This window comes from Macaca thibetana, chromosome 13, assembly GCF_024542745.1.
Source record: "Macaca thibetana thibetana isolate TM-01 chromosome 13, ASM2454274v1, whole genome shotgun sequence".
Taxonomy (NCBI): Eukaryota; Metazoa; Chordata; class Mammalia; order Primates; family Cercopithecidae; genus Macaca; species Macaca thibetana.
The window spans coordinates 1892119-1912672 of NC_065590.1; the positions used below are offsets into that span (position 1 = coordinate 1892119).

At 45.9% G+C, this 20554-nt stretch overlaps 2 protein-coding genes across 2 annotated transcripts in view; one reads left to right on the forward strand and one right to left on the reverse strand.

The window, feature by feature from the left end:
• The window catches only part of ANKRD39 (ankyrin repeat domain 39), a 745852-nt gene extending 735705 nt beyond the window's left edge, over positions 1 to 10147 (reverse strand). The window contains exon 1 of the mRNA XM_050755168.1: positions 10144 to 10147. The gene's annotated coding sequence lies outside the window, so the exon portion shown is untranslated. The remainder of the gene's footprint in view (positions 1 to 10143) is intronic.
• The window catches only part of VWA3B (von Willebrand factor A domain containing 3B), a 250393-nt gene that overhangs the window by 62269 nt on the left and 167570 nt on the right, over positions 1 to 20554 (forward strand). The window contains 1 exon segment of the mRNA XM_050755024.1: positions 20012 to 20137. Coding sequence (XP_050610981.1) covers positions 20012 to 20137 — 126 coding nt within the window.

Sequence of the window (20554 nt, forward strand, 5' to 3'; positions counted from 1 at the left end):
AATAACCATAAAATAATAGGACCGTAGCAACCTTTTGTCCTACCTCAGTGACTTGATGTATATACTGGGAACAGCCCTCAGTCTGAGGAAGGTCAGTCGAAGTCCTTACTGTACAAGTCCAAATTTTAAGGAAAATGAGTCCCGCGATGAGTTTCCTCATGCTTCGGCCGTGCGTGGACCAGTCAGCTTCCGGGTGTGACTGGAGCAGGGCTTGTCGTCTTCTTCAGAGTCACTTTGCAGGGGCTGGCGAGGCTGCTCCCGTCCACGTACAGCCCCCAATCTACTGATGTTTAAGGATGGTCTCGGAGGTTGTGCCCACTAGAATAAACTGAGTCCAGAACTTTTACACAGTTATGTTTAACTGGGCTCTCTGAGACCAGGAGCAAGGTGGTGGGGTTTAGGGTGTTGCAAATTTCAGTGGTTATGCGGGGATTTTCACAGAGCAAGCTTTGGTATCCAGTTAGTCTAGCATTTATTAGCAAATGGTGTCCTTTGGTATTTGTTAAAGTCACCACAGCATGGGGGGACTTTATGTTTAGGTTTTGCCTAAGAGTTAGCTTACCTGCTTCTTGTGCTAACAGGGCCATTGCTGCCAGGGCCCTTGGACATGGGGGCCAGCCTTTGGAAACCCTGTCTAGTTGTTTTGAGAGAGAGGCCACTGGCCTTGGCCAGGGCCCTACAGTCTGAGTTAAAACTTCAACTGCCATTTTTTTATTTTATTTTATTTTTCTGACACATAGAGTGTAAAGAGTTTTGTCAGGTCAGGTAGCCTCAGGGCTGGGGCCGACATGAGTTTTTCTTTTTAACTCATGAGAAGCTCATTGCTGTTGGTTGTAATAGATGTAGTTTATTTAGTCTACATTTTTATTGACTGTCATCTGCCAAAATGTTGACTTTAATCCTGTAACTATTTGATTTCAAGCTTTAAATTGATCTGGTGTTCTTTGCGGGGCTTTAATTACATCTAAATAGATGTGAGAGTTGAAAGACCTATAAGGGGCTTCTCTCACTTTATGATGTCTTATTATTATTATTATTAGTATTAGTATTAGTATTAGTATTTTGCTCTGGTTGATGAAATGCCAGGGTGAAAGGGATAGCCAAATGGACTAAAGCACAAGTGCCACTCTAGTTATTCGTCAGAGTGCCCAGTAAAGGTCCACCACAGTACCACACACATCCACTTGGGGATGAACAAGGGTTGACTGATTGATAAGCTCTTGAAATTTCTTAAGCTCACTGCATCCCGTCAGGTCTCCAAGGAATGCTAAGTCTCCTCCCTGACGTGAGAGACACGAAGTGAACTTACTGTTGGGAGATGGAAGCTGGATGGCCCTCGGGGGCTGACCCGCAGGGACTTTGGGATATAGTAGAGAGAGCCTGGCATGACTTATTACTCCAGGCTGTAGAATCCTGGAAAAGAGCTACCATGCAGTCCACGCCTGGTTGACTGGAGGACCACCTTCTCCGGGCCTCTGGCCTGCCATGTGCACAAGCATAACAACTGCTTTTGTTTAACGTGAAGATGGAATATTTGATCCGTTTTAACCAGGCATTTGCATCTTGGTATGCTGTCTTAATTGCCAAAGTTTAAGTCTTTAACTTCTATGATCCTCTAGTAAAATGAATGTTTCCTTTAGCACCTATCTTTATTAGTTTTTAGACCAAAGAAAGCTAAACACCATTTTATATTTAATAATGCTTCTTGTATGATTTTTATACCAGATAAGCTAAATTTTACCTTTATATTAGTGTGTTATTAATGTTAAACTTAATTTTAATAAAAACTTGTAGACATATTTATCCAATTTTTCATGTTTGCCTATAAGGTAAGATTTTATAGACTCTTTTTAACCTTTTATAATTTTTGTTAAAGAGCAGGTTGATGCTTTAAGAAAAACCTGTTGTATTTTTATTTTAATGCCCAGTTCACAGAAAAACTGGATAATACCTTTTTAATTTTAGCTAATATGTTTACACACAGAATTTTTTTACAACTAACATTTTAAAACTTGCTTAAACTTTCAAAACAATAATTTTTTAACCTTTTAATGTAGGTCAAAATCCACATTCTTTTTTTTTTTTTCTTGAGACGGAGTCTCGCTCTTTCGTCCAGGCTGGAGTGCAGTGGTGCAATCTCGGCTCACTGCAAGCTCCACCTCCCGGGTTCACGCCATTCTCCTGCCTCAGCCTCCTGAGTTGCTGGGACTATAGGCGTCCGCCACCACGTCCACCTAATTTTTTGTATGTTAGTAGAGACAGGGTTTCACCGTGTTAACCAGGATGGTCTTGATCTCCTGACCTCATGATCCGCCCGTCTCGGCCTCCCAAAGTGCTGGGATTACAGACGGGAGCCACCGTGCCCGGCGTAAAATCCACATTCTTATGCCTCCTTATAATCATTTTACCAAAGGTGTATTTTACTTTTTTTATGTTTCTTCAGTAGTACTCAGGAGGCCTTATTACTTTTAAATTATACAACAGTTTTTGCATAAAAATTTTTTAACCTGTTTTCTTTTATGACTTTTGCAGACAATTTTTTTGACATGTCTCAACTTTTTGACTTATTACAAACTTTTTTTTAAACAACTAGTTAATTTATTTCAAGACAAGAATTTACCATGTGACATTCTTTTTATATAAATTCTGCCTCCCTCCTTTTTTTCCTTTTTTAAAAATTTTCAACAGTTCCTAGTGGGGTGGGCTTATTTTGCACCTGACCCATATTTTCTCAAGACAAAATGCCACACTCACACCACACACACTCACCACAAAACAAAGAACGGGTAAAGAGGGCACACACACACTTTTATCGTTTATACCAAACCAAAATCAGAATGCCACGAAATTCAAAATCTGAGTATCAAGAAATTTAAGCCAAGTCAAAACCAAAGTATTGAGCAATTCAAGTCAAGTCAAAACCAGAACAAAATGCTAATCCAGGCACACTGTGGGTAATCAGGCCACACTTACACTCAAATGGAGTGGGGCAAGTTCCAAAGACCAGTCTTACCAAATTTCAGAGGTCTGGACCTTCCCGGTGTTCAGCCACTGTGTTAATCCTCTGCGGGGGCCTGCTAGGTGCTGCTCTGATGAGGCAGTTGCCTACCTGGGAGGGCTCTTTGGATCCGGTCACTCAGGCTGGTCGCAGTTCCCCGCAGGGATGCTCCACAGGGCAGGCCTAAGCTGCCTAAGGGGCTGCCTCGGCCCTCCGTCAGTTACCTCGCTTCCCGGTCAGGGAACCAAGAAATGTGCATACATTATCGCATTTGTATGAGGCTGGGGGTCTGAACCGAGGCTGTCAGGAGCACCTGACTATATTGTACTCTCCAGACATAGTACAGACAATTTGGAAAATACGGAGAAGAAAGGAAAAGAAACATTCTTGCCATCCAGATATTTGCACCATTGAATATTTTGGTATATTTCCTACCAGTCTTCTCACTATATACTTAAAAATAATTAAAGCATAAATATATTATTGTACAAGTTGAATATTGAATTTTCTACTTAATATAGAATCAAGTATTTTCCCACTTGATTTTTTAAATCAAAAAATATAAAATTTTTGTAGTTGACATTAAAAATATCGAATACTTCATTAAAGTCATATATTAGAGTTTTGTCAGTCATTTCCTATTAGACATTTGGGTAATTTCAATCTTCTTTTGCTGTTAGAGATCATACTGTACTTATCTTTTGTGTGGTGTATTTACTTCTGTAGTTTAGATTAAAAAAAAAAATAGATTTCTAGTAGTGAAAATACTGAACCAAAATATTTGAACATTGTGGGGTAATCTCTCGTGCTGAATTGCTTTCCAAAAAGTATTTTAAGACAATACAACTCACACCCATTTCACAGAACCTGAATTAGCATAAAAATAGTATCTGATTGTTTCCATCTGAATTTCTTTGATTAAGAAATTAGTGTCAATTAGTGTTAAAAGTAGTGAAGTTGAACATTTTTGGATTTGTTAACTTCTTTAGTCAACTGCCTGTTTGTCTGTTACCCTTTTCCTTGTGGGGGTCTCGTGTTTCTTATCACATCATGTGAACAGCCTTTGATGTATTACATATGGATAATTTATGTTGATCATTGTGTTCCTTTTCATTTTGGCTATTTTTTATAGGCAACCATAAAATTTGCACAGTAACTCTAATCTATAAATCCTATAGCTCCTTCATAACTGTATTTCTTCTCCTTTTGGTTCTTTATGGCCTGAATTTAAAACAAAAGCAAAAATTGTTTTGGTCCTTCTAGATTTATTTTGAAGTATGGTGTGATGTGGGAATATAAATGGATTTTCCCTAAAATATGTAACAACTGCCTTCACACCACTCACGCACCCTTTCTTTCTCCACTGACCTCTGTGTCACCCTTTGCAATATATTATATTCTTCTATATGACACTTGCTCCTGGACCATCTGCTATGCTTCAGGGCTCTTTCTCTTTCTAGTCTGAGGTTGGTCATGACCATTTGAGTATAATTTGTTTTTCTACCTACTCTGTATATTTATTGTAGATGTGAAGAATGGGCTTCATGTTATCCAAATAAACCTTCACTTTGAATGTCGTTTGCCAGACTGAGTCTTCTAAGGCAAGTGCACGTGTGCTTGGTTTCTGTGCTGTCTTATTCAAGGCACACTATTTTTCTCATAATATTTATTGACATGCTAAGCTTTTTGGGTTTTGCTCCAAATACATTTTTCTTCTCTCTTCCTTGGTTTATTGACATAATTTGGTTAGCTCCAGTGATACACTTTGAAAGAAAAAAGATTGAGCTGTATCAGCAGTTTGCTTACTGCAGCTTTGCTTTTTGGTGTATTAAAGCCTTTACAATTTTGCAACAATAATATTATTGTTACTGGTGGAGAGCGTCCAGGTCCTTGGCATTTTGAAGAAAGAATTGGACAAAACTCACAAAGCCAGGAAAAAAATGGAGCAACAAAAGCAGGGATTTATTGAAAATGAAAGTACCCTCCATAGGGTGTGAGCTGCCTGAGCATAGGGGCTCAAGAGCCCAGTTACAGAATTTTCTGGGGTTTAAATACCCTCAAGAGGTTTCTCATTGGCCGCTTGGTATACACCCCATGCAAATGAAGTAGTGGCCTGCAATCAGTCTGATTGGTTGTGGAAAGAAACTAGTCAGAGGCTGACATGAAGTTGCAAAGGTTACACCTTATGCAAACATCTGATTGATTGTGGAAAGCAGCCAATCAAAGGTACTTTCAATTTTCCATCTGCCAGGCAGAAAAGGTGTGTAGGGGGTGGGGTTTGCAAAGGGAGTACCTCTGGTTCTTCTGTTACTTAGGCGTGGAAAGTTGGGGTTTTCCTTTTGATTTAGTTCTAGGAAGTCACTGAGAACTGGCCTTAGGTTCCCTGCCTCCAGACCCTATTCCCCCGCCTCGTTATCAATTATCAATTGGAGATTTAAAAAGCTATAATTGTTTTTGAAAGTTTTCAAAGGACTTTGGACTGCTCTAACCTAAATTACTAAAGCCTGGATAAATAGATAGACGCATTGCTACAGGTTCTGATTTCATTTAATTTTGTTGTTTGATACTCATTGGTAAGTAGATATTTGTATGAATCTTCATTTCTTATAATGGGTTTGATACATACATTGTAATGGTATCTGCAAATAAATTAGTTATATATGAATTATTATTAACTTTTAAACCTCATATTTTAGGATAGTTCCTTATATCAATGCTTCTTCTGAGGAAAACAAAAAGTAGTTGTAGACTGAGAGCAATTCTATCTAGTTTCTTGCTTCATTGTAAAGGCAAAAATAGATGTATTTTCCTGTAAAATTATTTATTGATTCTGTGCTTGCTTTAGATTCCTATAGGTACATTAATTGCTTGGAGGGATTTCTCCCTAAAGTTTTTTCTGTGTGTTTGTTTTTCCAGGACTGCTCTTTCCAGGCGGGGGAAAGCTTTTCCCAGTGTTTTGACAGTGACAGCGTGAGCTGCTTAGGGGGTGCATTAGGTAGCGCGTTACATTTTACCTTTTTTTTTTTTTTTTAATTGCCCTTCAGGAGTTTGTGGTCATTCTTCTTTGACTATAAAGAATGTGAAGGCAGAGGACAGGGAGCAGACTCAGGTTCACAGCACCTGCTGAGTCAGGAGCCCGCTGAGCATGTGTGCAGAGGTGGCCCTGATGCGATGGTGATGCCTGCCCCCTAGGGATCAAGTGAAATTGCCTCTAACCTTGATTCCATGTCTTGGTGGTGTCTAAAGACCCTTTTGCCCAATTTCTGTGAACTTCTAGAGCAGGAGGCATACCCTTCTATTCCCATCACCCTCTGGGATCCTGTGCCTGCCTGCATGGTGTCTGGTTTCCCCACGTTAGTCTGGAAGAAAATTCTATTCTAAACTATCTATTCTAAAATTCGATTCCTCTCCGCACCATCCTTTGACAGTCTGTAGGTGTGATTTTAACAGATGCCACTGACTCTCTGGGGAGTGAGGAAGGACCGACATACATCCTCCCTGCTGCCTCCTTTCTATTTCCGTTTGCCTTCTGAAGCTTCTCACCTTTTCAAGAGCAAAACATTCCACTGAGTCCTCTCGCCACTCGATGGCATATATCTTGCACTCGAGGTTTGCTGAGCTTCTTGTACCTGTTGGTTTACAGTTTTCATCAAATTTGGAAAAATGTCAGCCATCATTTCTTGATCACAGGTCTACATGTCACCTGCAGTTTGATTAACATAGAATGGACTCTCCTTTAGTGCTAATTTTTTTTTTTTTTTGAGATGGAGACTCTCTCTGTGGCCCAGGCTGGAGTGCAGTGGCGCAGTCACGGCTCACCGCAACCTCTGCCTCCCGGGTTCAAGCGATTCTCCTGCCTCAGCCTCCCGAGTTGCTGGGATTACAGGCACCTGCCATGATGCCCAGCTAATTTTGTGTTTTTAGCAAAGACTGAGTTTCATCATGTCGGTCAGGCTGGTCTCTGACCTTCAGTGATCCGCCTAACTCGGCCTCCCAAAGTGCTGGGATCACAGGTGTGCGCCACCGTGCCCAGCAGTCCAGGGTTTATTCTTATTGTGGTGAATGCATTGCATGAGCACGAGCTGAGGCCTGCTGTGTGCTACATATAAGACCCCTGCTCATGTCATATCCAATTGGCCAGAGCCAGTCACATGATCATGTCCTACAGCAATGGCTGGGGAGGTCTACTCCACTCACACGGAGGTGGGGAGGAAAGTGAACGTTCGATGAACAGTAATGTACGCCCTCACAATCTTTTGTTCTTTTGTGATTCCTTTTTTGGCTTGGAGACAGTGTTTGCTGGAAAGTGAATCAACTTTGGGATCAGACCTGGATTCAAATCTGAGTTTTGCCACTAAATACTTGTGTGACCTTGGGCAAGTTACCTAATCTCTCTGAGCTATGTTTCCTCATTGATAAAAATGGGAATAATAACATCTACCCCGTAGTTTCTGGGATAATTAAAGCATACGACACACGTGGAAATATCTAGCGCAAAACTGACATTCCATTAACGGTAGTTTCCTTTTTTTCTTCTTGGGATTCCAAGTGGGCTTTTATTGTAGATATTGGTTCTGGAAAGTGAAATAATCCAAAAGGATTTAGCAGCCTGTGTCACAAAGAGCATTTTTCGTAATGGTCATGATAGTAACCAGTTTGTCTGCATGCATAACGATGGGTGAATTATAATTTGGAACAAGGAAGTGAAAACTGTACTGTTAAACTTTGTTCTTATGGGAAATGCGTCCATTTATCAAGGTGGATCCTAGGAGGAGGCCGCAGGGGCCTTTCTAGAGGAAATCAGCAGCGCCTGTCCTTCCTCCACCACAACTAGAATCTGACTCAGTGGTAAGTAGGGTTATGCCAGGGGGTCTGTTCTGGGCGTGAATTTCACCTACTTCTCTGTTGTCAGACTGAGCTCTGTAAGAAGTGTAAATGGTGCAATAATATTTATAAATTGGACATGGTAATTTTCAATTCTCAGAAGCTTTCATGGAGGTATGGATTGTCCCGGATGCGGGCTGGGCTTGCTGGTGTTTGGGAAGGAACTTTAACTGCTGGCTAAAGCTCTCCAGGGACTGTGTCTTTAAGAGGGACAGGCCCAATCTTCTGAGCAGCTGCTTTTTAGGTTATGAAGGTCCTGTGGGCCCAGGAGGAGGGAGTCTGTTTAGTGGTCTGAGGACTCCTTTTCAGCAAAGAAAAAGACTTCTGATCTCTTGGGTTTGGAGGAGGCTTCATCTTTTATTTTGGTTCTCTTCCTGTATATCCTTGAAAATTTAATTAAACTGAAATAGGAAGTATGGATTAGTAAAATTACATTAGAGTAAATATCTTCCCTGAGGTCCCGGCATCAGGCTAAAAAAAGTAAACGATTTTGGCACTGATGCCTCTAGCTCAGGACCTAGGCTCAGCAGTGGAGCGAACAGTGGACTTCTCTGAGATGGTGTGATGTCAGGCTTCTCAGATGTGGAAATACAAGGAGCCTGGCGGTGGGATGAGCACCCGGGCTGAAAGCCGTGGTCAGAACTCCACGCTATCACTTCAAGCCAGAGCTTTGTACTTTATACACAAGGGAGAAGAGACACATTGCAAACAGTTGGTGCATAGTTTTAACTTTAAGGTGGTTTCATGTATACAACCCAAAGTACCAACAACACAGAACCCTCTCACAGTTTGGTAGATCAGGGTTGGACAACAAGGCATACCTTTCACCCTTACACTTCTAGGCCTACCCCACTCACGGCAAGCATCGCTAATCAGTCCATCATTGCTCTCCGCTCTAGCCTGTACTCACCTGGCTTCATCTCTTCTCAGCACAGCCCTCTGGCCAGCCCCTGCTCATTGTTTAGAACTATCACACAGCTCTCATTCTGCTCACCATCATATTTTGCTTATGGGACAAGAGAAAGGCTGCAATGAATGAATCAAAAGAATAAATATTAGGTAATAGCAAAAGGTAATGTTTTTCTGAGAGTATTTTTATTTGTGTCCAGTACTCCTGGCAAATGTCGTTAGAACAGCTACTATACTCTACCAATATTATTCTTAAGTCCAAAATCATTGTAGCTGTAAAACTGTGGTTGATTCTACCTTCAGAAACTGTACTTTTTGTGTTGGTGGAGAAAAATGCATGAACTAAGACTAAATATTATGAAACTGAATTTTATTTACATAAGGATACATTCAGGCTGTTATGCTTAAAGGGAAAAATAACCAAGTCCTTTTCCTGGCAGACACCTGTGATCTCTAATTAGCTATTTAGAGGGTATTGGCCCATCAATTAGGCTTGGCATTGCTTCTTTGTTTTTAAAATCTCCAATTTAATTTAGAAGCACTGATTGGTGCCTGTTTATGGCTTACTGGCGGCAGGAGATTCTTTCAGAAGTCTCTTTCCTTCTCGCTAAAATTCAGTTGAATTCAGTGGATGCAGCTGTGCATCCAAAATTGTTGCCACGTTGCGACTGACAAGGCTGAGAGACTTTAATTACCTCCAAAGTCCTGCCCCTTGTAACAATGGGCCGCCTTGGATTTCTTTCCTTTCTTTCCTTCCTTCCTTCCTTCCTTCTTTCCTTCCTTCCTTCCTTCCTTCCTTCCTTCCTTCCTTCCTTCCTTCCTTCCTTCCTTCCTTCCTTCCTTCCTTCCCTCCCTCCCTCCCTCCCTCCCTCCCTCCCTCCCTCTCTCTCTTTCTTTTTTTTCTTTCTTCTTTTTAAATCTCTTGAAACAGTGTCTCACTCTGTCACCCAGGCTAGAGTGCAATGATGCAATCTCGGCTCACCGCAACCTCTGCTTCCAGGGCTCAAGCGATTCTCCTGCCTCAGCCTCCCGAGTAACTGGGATTACATGCGCCTGTCACCAAGCCTGGCCAATTTTTGTATTTTTAGTAGAGACAGGGTTTCACCATGTTGGCCAGGTTGGTCTCAAACTCCTGGTCTCAAGGGATTCACCTGCCTCAGCCTCCCGAAGTGCTGGGATTACAGGTATGAGCCACTGAGCCCAGCAGGATTTCTTTCTGCTGCTCTGACACAGCCCTCTGGTTAGTTAACAAGCATTTATTAAACATCTCCTGTGTACTTTTGAAACTTACTAGAGTTGAGTAGGAGGAGATTTGAAAGGAATGAAAGACAAGGTTCCCAGTCAGCGGGGAGCCCCATATTCTCAGAATGTCATTTTTGCTTCTGCCTTATGATTTAGGGGTTGTTGTTCCCACCATAACTGCAGGATCCCAATTAGCTTAAGAAATGTCCACCTGCACCTTGTCCTCTTCCCTTAGTGCACGCTTTTATCTGAGGTGTCTGCAGATCTTGTTTTCCCAGCTAAGGAGAGTAAGCCCCTAAGCCCAGGGAACCCCTCTGTTCCCACTCCCGTCTTGGGCTTACGTTTGGTGTACCTAGTTTTTTTCTAGGCTCCTGGCTATACTACGTCTTGTTCATCGGAGCCCTTTTGACACTGGGCAGAGGTGGGTTCAGCCTGGGTCTTAGGTCAGCCAGCACAGTCAACTCCTTAGAATTGTGCTGAAATAATCAAGGGGATCCAGGCATCCTGCTTCACCTAACACATGGGGCAGAGAGAAACCCCTCAAAACTCTTAAACATGAAATTGAATTGCCAGGGAAAAGAGCCAGTGTAGATTTCCGATTGCATTTGAATTTCTGATTTTAGGGTGATGGCTCTGATTCCAGGGTGACAGATCCATGTCACATTTACTATTGCAAGGTGGGTGCTGTGCTGGGCTCTGGGGATACAATGATGAAAAAAGGAGGCCTCTCTTCTCAAGGGACCTGTGTTCTGGAAAAGCCTGTTTGGAAGTCTCAACCAGGTGTCAGGAAGGTACCAGGGAGAGCGGGTACGAAAACAGATAAACGTAGTTCTGTCCTCAAGGAAGTCACGGTTTAATGAAGAAGACAAACTTCCAGATAATGGAAGCCCAGCGGGAACTCTCGGCCTTGATAGGCTGGCGGGGGCCATCCCTGTGGGTGACGACCGATTCCAACGCAGGCAGATCACTGCGGAGCCAGCAGGTGTGTCACTGCTCATCAGAATGTCACCGGAGGTCCTGACCTTGGGGACACAGCTCACCCACCATCACCACCTGCATCCGAATGACAAACTGGGTAGTTTCAGACGTAGGAAGAGATAAGTCTTTAAGCGCCTTGAGGGTAAACTAACGGTGACCAACACACCACAGATGGGTTTGTTCACATAGATCTTGTATCATGAGAATTTTCCAGGACACCCAAGGCCAGTGTTCCAGTGTGGCAGTGGGGGTCTTTGGAGACTAACAGTCCTGAAGCTGAATCCTGACCTCACCACTTATTAATTGTGTGGCCTTGGAGAAATTTCTCTGAGCCTCGGTGTGCTCATCTGTAAAATGGGGGTGATGACCTGGACTGAGGCAATTGTGAGTCAATGTGGTCATGTGTTTAAGTGCCCAGCGCAGTGGCTGGCACATAGTAGATACCTAGTGAAATTTCATTGTCCCCTCTTTCTCCTCCGTATATCAGCGGGAAGCAGCCATTATAACATACATCTAAAATAAGTGACACTTAGAACGAGTAGAATGTTATGAAGATAGGAATGAGAGGTGGCCTGGAGTGGGTATTAGAAGATGGTGTCGGGAGTTCCCAGCACTGTGCAGGGGAAAGGGAGTGCTGCCTTCTTTTCTGAGCATTTCTGTAGGGCAGAAATAGGGACATCCAGGCATGAGGATATTGCTCCTGGAAATCACCCAACTTTGTTTTTCTCCAAGAATATTTTGGAGAGTGACAATTTATTTACATGCCTCTCTCACGTCTTAGACTAAAGCTTTGAGATTTTTTGTTGCAAAGAATTACTGGGACCCTTTAAGAATATAGCTCCCTGGGGTTCCACCCTCAGAATGAGTCTGGGGTGGGGCCTAGGAATCTGCACTGACAAGCATCTCAGAGGCATCTGCCACAGGTTCTGAGGACCACACTCTGGGAAGACCACACTGGAGTGAAGGCCTCCTTGGAGCTGGGACGGTTTCCTGTTCATTTTGTATTTCCAGTGTCTGGATATAATTGGCATTGATGGGGTGTCGTTGAATAAATGAGTGGATGATGATTCTCCGAGTAGATTGTCCTACTGAGAAGGGAATATTTTAAAGCATTGGCTTCCTAGTTTCCAAGTCCATGTCTTCTGAGTTTGAAGAAGATAATTAGCCTCCCAGAACTTGCTCATTCCTGAATGACCTGGCAGAGCTGGGAGCAGACCCATCTATGTGAATGATATCCAGCCCCCAGTAGCCCATCCACACAACCATCCTCACAAAGATAGGGCCGTTGTTGAGGACAGAGGCTGAGCAGATGCCAGTGCGGGGTTCCTCCCCAGTGACCATAGTCCTAGCCCTGCTCTTTGTGGTTCAGAGTTGGTTGATGGGAAATCAGGGAGCAGCCCTGCCACCGTCTTTGTTCTTTTTGTGCACTGTAGATCCCTTCGAACAGAAAGAGGTTCGGGCCTTTTCTGGGATGGAAAAGCTAAAAAAAACCTCATTTTTTTGTGTGTAAATTTGCTCTAAAGGAAGCTCATAAACTTCTTCTGAATTTACAAGTCAATAAACATTTACCCCTCAGTTGATGTCTTATAAATGGTATCACTTACCCTAAGTAGAATAGATTTAGTCCACTAAACTTTGTCGATGAACATCTTTGTATCTGTTCCTTAGATATTGTTTCTCTGTCCCCTTGCCGGGTCTTTATGGTCTACTAGCCCAGTAGCATCCTGGAGCCTGGGGTCATCTTTCTTTACCAAGTTTGGGGGAGCACCTGCTCTTTACCATGAGGAGAATGGTGATGGTTTATGTTTGGGTTTTGTAAATGAATTGTGGACAATTAGACCACATTACATTTGCATTTTATAGTGTGCCATTTAGAAGAGGCAGAGAAGGCCCAGGGGACGGTGCCACATTCACATATTAGATGATAGCTCAAGCTCCCCATTCTTCATATTTGAAATTGCTTCTAAGATAACATAATGGCTCTTGTGAAACATATCTGTTCATAGACCCAAGAAAACATTAGATGGTTATCCAGATGGTGAAATGACTCTATATTCACTCTAAATCAGTGAATGGTTAATTTCCATGGGGTGGGCCTGAGACCAGCCCCACACTGTGCCTCTGTGGTTAGGGCAGTGGGGCCGGATCAAGCGGCAGGTGTTTAATTACCTCTCGACAACAAAACGTCTTAACATATAATTTAATAGAAATAACTGGACATTTTTTTTATTACGACAAAAACCACTGATTTGACTGCTTTCATTCCCTTTATAGATGCAATGTGGCCCTTTTACCAGATCTCACGGCGATTTTAGGTCTCTGGGAGTGTTTAGCACCTCTCAGTGTATTATTTTTTTATATGTCGCTTTCTGAAAATAGAAGTATGTGCTGTTTTTTCCTGAAAATACTGCCTTTTCCTAGTTCTATTCAGGTCTTTCAAATCTGCCTGACTGAATAGGAGTTTGGGGGTCGGGCAGACCGCAGGCTCCACGCCTGGCAGGACCAGTTCTTCACTGGAGAGTCCTGGGATTGGGCAGGGCCAGAAGCAAGGAGCCACAGAGGGACCGAGGGGATGGTCGGGGACTCAAGGGTCCCGAGGGTGGTCTTGTTTCCGGGCTGCCCTCTCCCCGGGCAACATTGAATCGTACCTTGGATCAGCACCGCACCTGCCTTTCTAATTGCTTTTCTCCTCCTGTCCTGGAAATGATAGTACTTCAGATACTTGGGGGGAGTCTCACTTACTGTGGCATAAACCTGGAAGGAAATGACTTCATGCCTTAAGGGATGTTGTTGTCAGTGTCTGGAATACCTCGGACATAGCCATGTGCTCAGATGATCTGAGTCTGTTGCATACCCCTCTGAAGAGTTTCTTGTAATCATAAGGAAAGAATGTATTAGGTGCTCCAGAACTGTTTCTATGCAATAAGGAAACATAAAAAGGAAGGATAGAAATTCTTGCAGAAAACATAGAACCTGGGCTGAGTGCTGTGGCGGATACAAAGAAAGAAAAGAGACTGTCCCTACGCTTAAGATGTTTACCATCCAGTGGGCAAAGTCAGCCTTGGGCAAAGTCAGCCTGTGTACACACACACAGCAAGCGCCTGAGCACCGCAGGACAGCCGCAGACCCCAGCCCACGCCAGCTGGCAGGCCGGGGACATGTTGCCGAGTGCCGAGCTGTGTTGTAGGCAGCTGCCTACTAAAAATAAGCATTGTGTTCATGGAAGGCTGACTTAAATTAGACCGGACTCAAGGTCATGCACAGAATGATGTCACCATCACTGGCCCCTGGTTCTTTGTGTTCTTGGGAATTGGAGGCTGAGTGCCAGGCAGCCAGGAACGGAACTGCACACGTGGACAGGTTCACTAATGGTATGGCCTGAGCGTGTCCTGGCAGCAAGAGGATGGAGTCCAGTGGTGCCCTGATTCATTCCATGGGACTGAGAAGGGGGTGTAGGAGGCAGCTCACCGCTTCCTGGGGTGGTGGAGTCAAGACTGTGTCTTCAGTGAAGAGTGGGATGGGCTGAGTGCAGCGGAGGGCTCAGTCTTCTGATACAGAGGACAGGGCTGGGAGGACAGTGCTCTGACTGGGTTCATGGTGCAGAGTGTTAGAGGAGTGTCATGGGAGCCTTGAACCCTGACCTCAATGCCAGCCCAGGGAGCTGGGCCCTGGTTGCTGCATCCCCAGCACCAGCAGGGCCTGCCCACTGCAGAGGAGGACCTCAACACTTACTTGCCAAATGACCAGATTAATGACCTGGACTCTGGCAACCGGGTTTTATCCTGTAGGTGAGATGTAGAAGACTGGACAGGGAAATGGCGTTTGGCAGCAGGCACCCTGTGGACTCTTCTCCTTGACGTGAAAACTTCCTGTCCTGAGTCTCATTTTATTTGTCAAACTAGCCAGTCTGAGAAGTCAGTACTAGGTGCTAATGAGAACAGCAGCGGACTGTGACATTGCTCCCAGGTATGTTAGCATTTTAACATGAGCCTGCAAATTGTTTTTTTTGTTTTGTTTTTTTTGTTTGTTTGATTTTGAGATGGAGTCTTGCTCTGTCACCCAGGCTGGAGTGCAGTGGCGCAATCCTGGCTCACTGCTACCTCTGCCTCCCAGTTCAAGAGATTCTCCTGTCTCAGCCTTCTGAGTAGCTGGGATTACAGGCACCTACCACCACACCCGGCTTATTTTTGTATTTTTAGTAGAAACAGGGTTTCACCATGTTAACCAGGCTGGTCTCGAACAGCAGACCTCAGGTGATCCTCCTGCCTTGGCCTCCCAAAGTGCTGAGATTACAGATGTGAGCCACCGTGCCCAGCCTTCAAATTGTTACCAGGTGTCTGGGAGGGCAGTGGTCATGCAAGGCGGGCGATTGGGCAGGCAGGCGTTCTGGTTGGAGAATCCACTAGGTCTCCTGAATGTCTCCATGAGGAACTGTATCCAGCTTCTGTTGTCAGGCAGACCTTAGTTGGCTTCCACCTTGACAGTGAAGATACATACAGCTTTGGTTGGGCGCAGTGGCTCATGCCTGTTATCCCAGCACTTTGGGAGGCCAAGGCGGGTGGATCACCTGAGGTCAGGAGTTCAAGACCAGCCTGTCCAACATGGTGAAACCCCATCTCTACTAACAAAAATACAGAAATTAGCCAGGCGTGGTGGTGATCCCAGCTACTCGGGAGGCTGAGGCACAAGAATCGCTTTAACCTGGGAGGCAGAGGTTGCCGTGACTCTAGATCGTGCTACTGCACTCTAGCCTGGGCAACAGAGCAAGAATCCATTTAAAAAAAAAAAAAGATATACATACGACTTTGTGTTGTTTCCTCTCAGTGTAGCCTGGAGAATTTCTAATTCACGGAGGTCAGAACAGTGGGATTTCCTGTGCCCCCATCATCTTCCATCTCCAGTGGGGCTCAGTCCTTTGGCTGTGGCTATCTGAGATCCCAGCTAAGTCCTTAAAAGTGACCTTGATAAAACTGGCAGTGCTTCCTCAGTGCGTGAGGAATAACTTGAAATAAAACCTGTGCATTGTCATGATGCTTTCACTGCTCTGTAGCTTTCTTTTTCACTGTTTTTTTTTTTTTTTCTTTTAAGCAAAGCAAATCAGATGGATTTGTGTTGCTCTCTGATCACCAATGTAGCAGTCTGTAGCTGCTTCTTCACGATCACTAGACTGGGGTAGTGATAATCCTAGATACTGCCTGCACAGGGAGCACGTCCGGGTCACTGCTGTCCCAGAGATCCATTTCCCTGTCCCTGGATGACCAAGAGCCAACTGGGTTTCCTTGGAACTTTCTCCTTTGACACTGCCCTGTGGTGTACTCCCTCTTAAGATATTATTGACAAGTCTAGAGGAAAGCCTTGACTCATCTGAAACTTTTAAGAGACTCCTGCTACTTAACACCTCCAGACTGAAGCAAGCAGCTGGCAGTCCATCTTGATTTTACAGTGATCAGAGGCCTGTGGGCTTAAGGTTTGCATTTGGCAGCAGTCTGTGTTATTTTTGGAGTTTCAACATGGAGCTGAGGACACATCGCATTTCACTCCCTGGGCTATTGATGGCCGCAGGGCCGTGGTAGCCGTCCGTCTCTGTCAGGGCTTGTCACTTGCCCCTTTAGGAACACAGCTACTAATACTCTCTCACTTGATTTGGTCCACTTCAAGAGGCTAGAACTTTGATGTCCCTTTTTTCTGCCCTACCCTTCTTGACTATATTTTAAAATTCAGAAACATCAACTCTGGTCTGCCCTAGTCTGCCTTGATGGCTTAGGATCAGTCCTTGGGCCCTGGGTGGATGAATCTCCCGGGGTGCTCTGTGCAGTGGAGGGTGGTCTGTCATCGTCCGTGGTTGTGGGATATTGTGGGATATTGGGCTCCCGGGGTGCTCTGTGCAGTGGAGGGTGGTCTGTCATCGTCCGTGGTTGTGGGATATTGTGGGATATTGGGCTCCCGGGGTGCTCTGTGCAGTGGAGGGTGGTCTGTCGTCCGTGGTTGTGGGATATTGTGGGATATTGTGGGATATTGTGGGATATTGGGCTCCCGGGGTGCTCTGTGCAGTGGAGGGTGGTCTGTCATCGTCCATGGTTGTGGGATATTGTGGGATATTGGGCCCCCGGGGTGCTCTGTGCAGTGGAGGGTGTTTTGTCGTCCGTGGTTGTGGGATATTGTGGGATATTGTGGGATATTGGGCTTCCGGGGTGCTCTGTGCAGTGGAGGGTGGTTTGTCGTCCGTGGTTGTGGGATATTGTGGGATATTGGGCACCCGGGGTGCTCTGTGCAGTGGAGCGTGGTCTGTCGTCCGTGGTTGTGGGATATTGTGGGATATTGTGGGATATTGGGCTCCCGGGGTGCTCTGTGCAGTGGAGGGTGGTCTGTCATCGTCCATGGTTGTGGGATATTGTGGGATATTGGGCCCCCGGGGTGCTCTGTGGAGTGGAGGGTGGTCTGTCATCCGTGGTTGTGGGATATTGTGGGATATTGTGGGATATTGGGCCCCCGGGGTGCTCTGTGGAGTGGAGGGTGGTCTGTCGTCCGTGGTTGTGGGATATTGTGGGATATTGTGGGATATTGGGCTCCCGGGGTGCTCTGTGCAGTGGAGGGTGGTTTGTCGTCCGTGGTTGTGGGATATTGTGGGATATTGTGGGATATTGGGCACCCGGGGTGCTCTGTGCAGTGGAGCGTGGTCTGTCGTCCGTGGTTGTGGGATATTGTGGGATATTGTGGGATATTGGGCTCCCGGGGTGCTCTGTGCAGTGGAGGGTGGTCTGTCATCGTCCATGATTGTGGGATATTGTGGGATATTGGGCCCCCGGGGTGCTCTGTGGAGTGGAGGGTGGTCTGTCATCCGTGGTTGTGGGATATTGTGGGATATTGTGGGATATTGTGGGATATTGGGTCCCCGGGGTGCTCTGTGGAGTGGAGGGTGGTCTGTCGTCCGTGGTCGTGGGATATTGTGGGATATTGTGGGATATTGGGCTCCCGGGGTGCTCTGTGCAGTGGAGGGTGGTCTGTCGTCCGTGGTTGTGGGATATTGTGGGATATTGTGGGATATTGGGCTCCCGGGGTGCTCTGTGCAGTGGAGGGTGGTTTGTCGTCCGTGGTTGTGGGATATTGTGGGATATTGTGGGACATTGGGCTCCCGGGGTGCTCTGTGCAGTGGAGGTGGTCTGTCGTCCGTGGTCGTGGGATATTGTGGGATATTGGGCTCCCGGGGTGCTCTGTGCAGTGGAGAGTGGTCTGTCGTCCGTGGTCATGGGATATTGTGGGATATTGTGGGATATTGGGCTCCCGGGGTGCTCTGTGCAGTGGAGGTGGTCTGTCGTCCGTGGTCGTGGGATATTGGGCATCGGCGAATTATCATGCAGACTTGGGAAGTGGGAGGAAGGGGCTTCTGGGTGCATTTGGCGGCAGAACACGCCTCAGCCAAGTTGCCACCCGGATACCCTCCCTTGCTCCTTAGGCTGTAGCCCCGATTTTACTTAGGGCTGCAGTGTACCCCACCTAAAAGCATTTCTCAGTTTCTCTTGCTGCCAGACGGGGCCGCATGATGCCACTCTGGCAGCGGCTAAGTAATGAAACTGTGAGGTGGGCCTTCTGGGCAGGGTATCTCGAAGGAACTGACTCCGTCAGGCGGTGTGCGTCTGTCCTCCCAGCGGCCCTGCTGCTCAGGACTGCTGCTTGGCACTAAGGACACCGTGTTGAATCATAAGGTGGCTGAAGACAGAAGGATGTGCTGAGTGACCGAGGAGCATAGATAGAAAGAGTGTGGATCTGTTTTCAAGATTTTAAAAATTAACCTTTTTATTTCGAGATAATTGTAGATTCACGTGCAGTGGTAATAAGTGATACAGGGAGATGCCCATCTATTCTTTTTTTTTTTTTGAGACGGAGTCTCACTCTGTCACCCAGGCTGGAGTGCAGTGGTGTGATCTCGGCTCACTGCAACCTCCACCTCCCAGGTTCAAGTGATTCTCCTGCCTCAGCCTCCTGAGTAGCTGGAATTACAGGCACAGGCCACCACACCCAGCTAATTTTTGTGTTTTTAGTAGAGACGGGGTTTCACCATGTTGGCCAGCCTGCTCTCGAACTCCTAACCTCCAGTGGTCTGCCCGCCTTGGCCTCCCAAAGTTTTACAGGATTACAGGCATAAGCCACCATGCCTGGCCTGCCCATCTATCTTTACCTGCTGTCCCCCTTAGTGACACAGCACCACAGCACGGCCGGGACCTTGACCTTGATACAGTTAAGGCAGCAGGACAGGACCCCTCATTGTGCACCTCTGCACAGCGTACCCCAGAGTGCACATCCCTTTCCCCCGCCCCACCTGCCCCCACCTCTGGAAACCACTCATCTGTTAGAGCCTGGATCTCGATGAGGGCAGAGCCTCCATCCCAGCCCTAAACCACTCTCCTCAGCATGGACTTCGATTGATTGGAAGACATAAACATCTAAATGAATGATGCCACTTCATTTTTAAAAAAGTGTTATGCAGTCAAACCTAACCCTTAACTGAGACAGCAGAGGCCCAGAAAAGGAGACCAGGCCATCATTATCATATTAGGGGAAATATTACACTTGTGGTTTCAAAGAAGCAGGACACCTGGGCTACATGGCGAAAGGATTGGGGGTTGTTGCTTTCACAACATGCCATTGCATTTCCCTTCCTCGCAGCGGTGATCCTGGCTTGCCTGAGGTGCTTTGGAATGTTTTTATTCCTCTCTTATTTGGGTATTATCAATAATTCATTGTAAATATTCCGGCTGCTACAAACATTTACTTTAGAAGGATTGATTGCATCCTAAAGTCTGCATTTATGATTTCTTGAGATGATATCACTTCCTTGGGGATTTCAGTTCTGATTCTCAGAAAGAGATTAGTGGGGGAAGCAGAATTTGATGTTCAGAAATGTTCCAGAAACTTGGCTGCAATGTGTCAGGCCTGCTAGGCGGGCTGCCGCATCCCCGGGCCTGTCTCAGCCGGCCGCTCACGCTGTGTCTTCCCTTTCAGGAGCCGGCGTCAGAGAGGACGTGTTTCTCGTTTGGCGAGAGATGGAGGAAGCCTGCAGCACCCTGGCCCAGATCCAGAGGCTGGTGGCCGAGCCTCCCGGACCCGACGTGGCTGCTGTGGACTGCGGTTGGTGCTATTTCTGGTCACTGGTGTAAAAGATTCATAAACGTTACTAGCTGGGGACCAGGGGCTGCTTCCTGGTCCTGACCAGGGGAGCTCCAGAGCCCAGCTGTGAGGAGCTGCTGAGGAGAGCAGCCAGAGCTGTGTGGCGTGAGGGGTGGGGAGAGGGCCACGCGCACACATGCATGGACACGCACGCTTGTGTGTGCCCACGCGCCCACATGTGTGCATATGTGGAGATTGTCAAGACCCAGAGCTGGATGGTAAAGTGGTAAAAACAGATTCTTGGGCCGGGCGCGGTGGCTCACGCCTGTAATCCCAGCACTTTGGGAGGCCGAGGTGGGCAGATCACGAGGTCAGGAGATCGAGACCGTCCTGGCTAACACGGTGAAACCCCGTCTCTACTAAAAAATACAAAAAATT